The sequence below is a fragment of the Ctenocephalides felis genome, unplaced genomic scaffold, assembly GCF_003426905.1.
Source record: "Ctenocephalides felis isolate EL2017-DRISC unplaced genomic scaffold, ASM342690v1 CF-g0.4_SCAFFOLD_01886, whole genome shotgun sequence".
Lineage (NCBI taxonomy): Eukaryota > Metazoa > Arthropoda > Insecta > Siphonaptera > Pulicidae > Ctenocephalides > Ctenocephalides felis.
In genome coordinates this window covers 71,756,670-71,765,266 of record NW_020538040.1, presented here as the reverse complement: position 1 = coordinate 71,765,266, position 8,597 = coordinate 71,756,670, and the positions used below count along the sequence as shown (strand labels likewise).

Below are 8,597 nucleotides of genomic sequence, written 5' to 3'. Positions count from 1 at the left end.
AAAATCAATACCATAAATTCATTATGATTTAATTTTGATTAAAACGGCTCGCCACCGTTATTGAATATGCTCGGGAAGTACATAATAAAAATATTCATAAGGAATTTCTAAATCAACATGCAGTATTAAACAAGATAAACATATGTGTAGCATTCAATTTATTAAGACTATGCAAATAAAAAATTCAATAGAATTCCAAATTTCCTTTATGAAAATTTATTTTAAAAATTGTTCTCATCAGAGCCATAATCGTAATAATGCCATAGTAAATTATTTATATATTATTACATGGTTCAAACATTGTAATAACGATTTTCTGACTTTAATCAATAAACGCAACCAAATTATCTGCAAATGTATTAATATATTCAACGAAAACAAATTGAATAAGTGCCTTATTACTAAGAAACATGTAATGACAGTTTTTAATATCTGACCATTGCATGCATATAAATCGTTAGCAACATTGTAGCGAAGGCTTGTGTTAATGCATAAAATATACAAAAACTGTGTGCTATAATATCACGTGGGATACACATATAGCAATTTATACATTTTATTCAATATATATATATATATATATATATATATATATATATATCAATATTACACATCCATACATATTATTTTATCCAGACAAAGAATGTATTTGTTGTTCTTCACCGAGCACGATGCGCTTTGTGATAAAAACCAATTAAAACTGTGTACACGCTCATAATATTTCGCCAATGCTGCATTCATATGCGTTTATATTGCTAATATCGAACGAGTAAAATGCATGGCTGAAATAATGTTTCTCAAAGGCAAATTTAGAAGTAAAACAAGCGCAGTTGATAAAAAATCATTCGGGCAACGATAAAATACGCTTTGAATCTACCAGTGATGTCAGAAGGGAAAACTTTCTTGTCCAGCCTGCTGCATTTCGTATCGCTCAAATCAGAGATATTTTTCTCCGTGAATATTTTAATAATCGATCACTGGGTGAAGTTATATCTCAATCAAACTATAAAGTAATTTTATTTGAAACACTTCTAAAATACAACTAGTGGTGCATGGCATCGTGTCTGAGAGGCAAATTGCTAGAGCTTCCCGTACCAAAATTAAAAATTTTAGAACAGATTCAATTATTTTAGAACCCAGAAAAAATAGATTTTTGAGATTTTTAAAATTCCTCAAAAAAAATTGACCTTTTCAAAAATTTCATTTTTTTCATACTTGGAAATATTCTGGAAATTTTCAACTGGTTTTCAAAGCGATCGCGATACGTTAGCTGCGTAGACACGAAATATAGAAGCGCGTGGGCGCCGCGTCGTAGTATTACAGATAAACATTGGTACAGAACCCATAGAAATGTTAATAAAATTCGTTTTCATCATTAAAATATTTATAAAATATGTGATAATTTGATGTGCATATGTCTAATGATCATTTTAATCCGCCAAATGGCGTTTTTTTTTCACTTTTTTTTTTATTGGATCTCCGAAACCGCTAGACCTGCCTTCCCAAAAATTTCCTCATTTCTTCATTCCGTCAATACAAATACAATTTTTTCTGAATCATTCGAATCGAACGCTCGGTTCTCTTAAAAATTGAATTATCGTTTTTGGCACTTTTTGTCCCGTATCTTCGAAACGACTGAACCTGCCTTTGCCAAAAACTATACAGCACGTCTCCTTATCAATAAGAATCGAATGTTTTTTGAATCATTCAAATTGGTTGATACGTGTTCTCGAAATCGTCGACGAAAAATTGTATACGCACATACATACATACATACATACCCAAACACACAAACATATCCATTTATTTCTATATATATATATATATATATATATATATATATATTCTTGCAATAATGCACAGGGGCGGATATACATTGCATACAACGTAGGCGTTATATTGACCTTCAGCATACAAGAATAACTTTCAAATAAAAACACAAGTACTGTGAATGATAGATAAATTCAAATCATGTTTTTATCCGCTATGGTAGGTATTGAATATACAAACTCGTAAACGTACAGATTTTATAAAAATCGAGATAAAATTTTATTATAATTTAACCAATACTATGCCAGCAAATCTATTTGAAACGCTATTATATCAAGAACGAATAGACAACCCGTCACGAAATAACTTTTCGTCTGGGCCATTAGCTACATATGGGTTCAAAAACCTAAAAATTCATAAGACTTTAGATACGATACATATGGTTAAAGACAAATATCGTTGCGATTGTTATATAAATATAAGATGTATGCAATCCGGTCGACAAACACAAATACTAATAAATTCTTATTGAAATAAAAATGATAAGCGAAGTATCCAGACCACATTTTGAAAATTCGAATTTTAAATAAAATAAAACTTCGATGAATTGGAACATTCGAATGAAATTATTTTTATTAAATTTGTATGTAACAATCAGAATAAAGTAAGTAATTCTATAAGCTACAGTGAGAACATAATCTATAATGTAAAGTAAAGGAAAAAAATAATAAAAAGAAATAACTCACTATAATAATGATAATAATAACAAGTAAATAGAAATAATAATCATAAAAATTATAGAAAGAAAAAATAAATAAATAATAATAATAATAATAAATATAATAATAGAACAGAAAACTGTTCCATTGATCAGTTAACTAATCAGTTAATTAAATAAATTAATATAAATCACATGGAAATTTCCTCTTCAGTCTTCTTGAATAAGGGATCTCGAGTAGTGCTGAAACTATGTGGTTTGGGTGTGATTCCAGTTTTAAGTGATGGTGAAGGCTATTGCTGCTAATTACATCCACAATATATGGAATGTTAAGATCATTGTGGATAGTTTGATTGCTAATGAACCAAGGGGCATCAGTGATTTGTCTCAAAATCACTGATTGGCCACGTTGAATAAGGACTATATTGAAACTTACTAGACAACCCCAAAGTTGGAACACATGTAGGTTCAGACCTGAATCAGAGGTCCCGGGTTCGATACCCACTTCGAGCAGCCTGTTGTCAGGCAGCAGTGACAACGATTTTCACTTGGAAATATAGATAGCAATATCTTTCCAAGTGAAAATGTCAGCCCTATTAGATTAATTCTAATAACAAAAATCATCAAATATGGATGGATTAACCCATTGGGTTACCATCTAAAAATACGAAAGAAGGAGAAGTTTCAGCCCAACAGCTCATAGGACGTAAGGTTCTGATTGCTGTTAAAAATAAAAAAAAATGTAGGTTCAGAGAAAGCCCTTTTATTATTTATGATTTTACGATATTTGTTTTCTGTACTAAAAATCTCCCTTTTCTCGTTCCTTGGATATGGTATGTTATCTTATCACGTTAAAATTACATGAAGTGACTTGAAATCGCTATCACAAAAATTTTATTTGCCAAAAATTATTTCAATTCGATTAAAATACATTACAAAGTTTACTATATTCGCGTGGTCGATGTAAAAAAACAGATAAATAAATAATATGATCAGCAATGAACAAAAACCTTGAGAGCGAACGTTGAACCGCCGAAAACTGCGATTCCCTAAAAGCATTTACTAGAGGAGCGATAGCACTGTTAGTTATTTGCAACACTATTAAATACGTGGCCGCCTTGAATTTCTGTAATAAATATATTGAAAAACATTAGGTCGATGTATTAGTACATCAACTAAAAACAAGAATTTTTATTGTTTGCCATTTGGCAGTCAAAAATGATCAATGATCAAATTATTAGATGTTTCATAGAGCTTTTAATAATAAGTATAAATTTTAACATTTCTATGGGTTTCATACTAACGTTTATCCGTTATACTTCAGTAACATTTATTTAGTATTTGAGTAATATGTTTTGATTTACACAGTGTACATTATAATGTGTAAAAAGAAGGTTAGCATATTTAGCAGCAACATCAATTGTCTGTGTAATAAAAAAATACTTTAAAATTATTTCCACTCTAGATAATCATGCATGAAGATTTTATAGACGAAAATAATTTTGACAACATTCGCCTGAATTGAAGTTTTCAAACTAAATGCATTTGAGTTAAAAGCACATAATATAGACCAGAGAAAATGAAAATGTTCTTAAACGGAAGTAAAAAAGTATTAGCAATAAATTGAGGAAGATCACAGGTCACGCAGTGTCATATTATCAAGAAAGATAAAACACCACATTGTGAGACAAGTTCAGGAATTGAACTGCATTTACTTTATAACTATGAATATATTTGTGAGTTGTAATCGATTATAACAAATTGAATAGTCGAATAGCAAAAAACGTCATAATAACGCAAAAAGCAATTAACATAAAAAGCTAAATTGCGATTTTTTAATAGATAAATGTATCACATGAGCATTTCACATTTGATTTTACTAGAAAAATAAAACTGAACTATTTTGAAGGTTTACACAGACAACCCTGATATCGAGCAGTAGTGATACCAATTTTCATTTGAAAATATAGATCTTAAATATATTTCCATGTGAAGATAGCACACTGGAATTGCTGCATCAAAATCAATGATTATCTAGCTCTATTAGATAAATTCTAATAATAAATAATTAATAAATATGGATTGATAAACCGTTGCTAATTTTTTTTTGCTAAATGCAATTTTTACTCGTATTTTTAGTGTCACTTTAACAGAGAAAAATTAAGTACAAATTGCAAGTTTTAAGCACGACGTATCCTATCATAAACTTGAATGAGCAATTCCAGAAGAGTTGTTTGTTACATTTTTGTGTATCTTTTTAATATCAAGTGTTTCAAATTGTCAAAAATTGATAGATTTAGAAGTTTACTGTAGAGTAAGAAAATAAGTAAAGAAAATGCTTTATTTTTTTAATTGAATTTCATAAATGGTAATTGGGCGATCGTAATATTATGATATTCCGACTATAATGTTGAAAATGTGATCTCATGTTATTTTACAAGTATTTTATTAAAATTTTAAAATAATTTATGATTTTCAATGCTTTTTCTTTTGAGATTAATACGTAAAACTAAATATAATACATAATATGAAATTCAATATCAATTTGCATTATCTAAAAATAAACGTAAAGAGAAGTTTCAGTTCAACAGCTCATAGGACGTAAGATTCTGATTGCTGTTGAATACGAGTACAAAAAATAATAATTAGGTTTAATTCAATTAATTTAGTAAGTTAAAAATTGAACCACGATAAATTTATTTTGTTTACCTGCTTAAATAAAAATGAAAGAAGTTCAGTTGAACACATTTAAACCAAGTAAGAAACAGGAAAAGAACTTGAACAGGAAAGAAATTTGAACAATATATACTAAAGGAAGTACAAATAAAGCAATTATTCAAATGATTTCGATCATGTTTCATCATTTAGATTATTTGAGGTTGCCGATAATTGTCTGTCTAATTTCTAACATTTGGTGATTACAAAGAAACTGAAATAGGTAACGGCATGAACGGGCAAGGTGGGCCCCGATCTCAATATGAACTTTGAGTCGCTAGTTAATAATCTTTGTGTAAATCGTTCATTACGACCACGTACGGGTGTACTCGGGCCAAATGGAGTACGTGGAAGCATAGTAAAACCATATTGTAGTAGTGCGGCGAGTTGTGATATTGTGAAGGAGTAATGAATGGGCAGTGCATTCATGAATGAATTGAATGTTCATGGAGAACGCATATACGGCGAGATAAAAATAATAGTGAGTCACCTTTCGTCACAATAAGTATTCGTCGCGCGCAAATTATCTAACAAATCTGGAAACCCGGAACAACTAAAGTTCCCTATGCAATAATAGCTCATTACTAAGAATAATAATTTCATAAATAGTAATAATAAATTACTGAAATAAGTGAACTATATCCAGTTAATTGTATATTGTATATTACACAACCTGGATAATCTGTAGGTAATCTAAATCTAAATTAAACTAAATAAGGTAATTTACCGAAAGTGGGCCTGGGTGCTTCTCCGGTGTCATTTTCATCGTCGCCCCCACGCTGTAGAGCCAATAAAGCCCGCAGCCACTGTGTTAATTCCGCTTCGGCATCCAATAACATACAAAAACAGTCATCTTTCATATGTAAAGCGATCACACACTTGTGTTTGGTGTCCGATCGTCGATTGATGTTGAAGCAGCTCCTCAATAGAATCGCGCGCTTCGGCGGCGACCTTGCCTTGTACTTCTTCTCGGAGTCGTAGTACTCGAGACGCGCCGATGCCTCCGCGGAATCTGATCGCAACACGAAATATTTCTTTTTCATCGTCTTTAGTTTTTTCAAATATCCGTGTAAGACGACATCGCCACCACCATTGCTGGCCGCCGAAGGGTTTGTTTTCACGGTAGCCGCCATGCCCCGTCTGTTCGGAGACTATTTATCCACATGCTATGTTGCGTACTACGCTAAAGCTTTAAGGGCGGTTCCCTATAATGAACATTGTCTATGAAAATAATTCGAAATGTAAATACGTGTTCCTATATATATTGCAAACGCAACTTGACAAAAAGACACAAATACTTGCGTACCGAATGTACGCTCGCGCGACCGTCTGGAATTTTATCTCAAACACATGTGTGCATCGTGTAGTATTATGACGCTAGTGGCGACGCCATCAAAACAGACGGCGATCCCGGTTACTATCCATGCATTCCAGGTCAATGAAAGCCCCTACGACACGAAAGAACGTGGCATCGGTTATCGGCGGTCCTCTCTTTTGCGTGCGGTAGTCTCGAGACAGGCCAAACAAGGATAACAATATTATCACGGACTGTTTCAATGAGAACAAACACAAACGTAATGGCTATCACTACGTATATACACTATGTTGTCTGTATGTAGCGCGCGTATTTTCTATGAAAACATAAAAGCGAATTCGCATTACTAATAATCAGTCGTGATGCAGTCGTAGGTGGTAGCCTCTGTGCAATATTTCAAACACAAATTTATTTACGAACTGTTATTAAGTCAAATCACTGATATTAAAACACTTTTTGTTTCCTGCACGAACTTTTTTTTAGATAGAATTAAATAAATGATCATTAATAATTGAACGGTTAGATCGATTAGAACACTGACTGTGTAAATGCACCAAATTCAGCCTCACGAACAGTTATATTACAACAAATATATTTTAAAACTAAACACTAAAAAACTGAATAAATCACAAATAGTCACACTGTATGGAAAATAATTGATTCACTTGAGAAATCCAAAAAAATCGGTATATTATTTTTAACTTTTTTCGTAAGCACAAAACGAATTCACTAGTAATAGAAAAACATTAATTCACGGTGCGTTCGGACGCGAACCATCTTGTTCTGCGCTATCCGGTCATGTGTCGCCAGACTGCTGCAGAGAGATAGACCTCGCGTGCAAACAACCGACGTACGTTTCAGTCTGGATTCTACATAACTTGAAACGCAATAGATCGCACGTCTCGCTCGTATTTGCCATCATCGCGCATTTTAGCATTTGTAAAAGCGAGACGCGCTGATCGATAACCGACTAGCGTGTTAAAGTAGTGCCCTCGGCCGACGTAGAAAAATCTCGATGCACACATTTTCGGCACAGGCAAATTGTAAACAAGGTATGCGCATGCGTCCGTATTACTAATGATACTATGAATGTTTGCCAAAACTATTTTTTTAAATAAAATGTTAATAGTGAATTAAATTGTCACTATACAAATAATGGATTTTCACAGTTAATTTATCGAATTTAATCTATTTCCTATATTACGAAGAAACTGCTATATAAATTGTTGTCAATAATAACATAACATTGTCCAATTTTGAAAGAAACAGTTACTGGCGAATTAATGTTTTTATGAAAGTATTCCAATTTAAGTTTGGTTTGTCTTCTACACATGATGTATCATTTTTCATCACGATAAATTTAAGTAAGAAATGTTGAAAATTCAAATATTATTTGTTTTGTTTTGACACGTGTATATCATCACATTTTACACATCGGTCTCGAGGCATGCGCTTTAAGTTCGCGCCTACGCCCGAATGCGCCCTAACACGCCTTACAATATTCAAAACAGGTAGTTTAGTAATATTACAGTAGAAACTACAGTTTCTAGGTGTTACACTGGAAGTTATTTTCAAAGAAAATTGCGTTTTTAACGTTACCTTTCGCTTTTCAATAGTCTATTTTCAGAATACATTGTCTAAATACGTTAAAAATATGTTCTATAGAAAGTCTATAAAATTGAATTATTTTATATAAATTATATTATAAAAATTACAATCAATATATGGTTAATAAGTGAGTAATAAAAATTCATTTCTGTCTTTATATTACTGTTTTCATTTTTTTGAAATAGTAACCGAATGTTTTTATGTTTAGTTTAAAATTGATATAAGAAATAAAAGAGTAGGGATGAAATAACTACTGCCAACAAAATATAATTGATAATTTAACGAAAAAAATATGAAAATAAATTGATGGGCCGATTCTGTCGTGAAGTAGACCAATATGTTATGGCAAGGCTATGTTACGTTTCAGTTTTCATACAAAATGCTTCCAAAAACCGTTTAAATGTTATGTTGCTGTGCAATCAGGCGTTTACACATAAAATGCAACTTCAGTCATATGTTATCAAGCCATAT

The 8,597-nt window shown here is 31.7% G+C and overlaps 1 protein-coding gene across 1 annotated transcript; it reads right to left on the bottom strand.

Moving 5' to 3' along the window:
- Window positions 1–5,851: 5,851 nt before the first annotated feature.
- LOC113377618 (insulin receptor substrate 1-like) lies at window positions 5,852–7,314 on the bottom strand. The gene has a single exon (XM_026617991.1). The coding sequence runs from the start codon at window positions 6,334–6,336 to the stop codon at window positions 5,908–5,910; it is 429 nt and encodes a 142-aa protein (XP_026473776.1). The 5' UTR covers window positions 6,337–7,314; the 3' UTR covers window positions 5,852–5,907.
- Window positions 7,315–8,597: the final 1,283 nt, after the last annotated feature.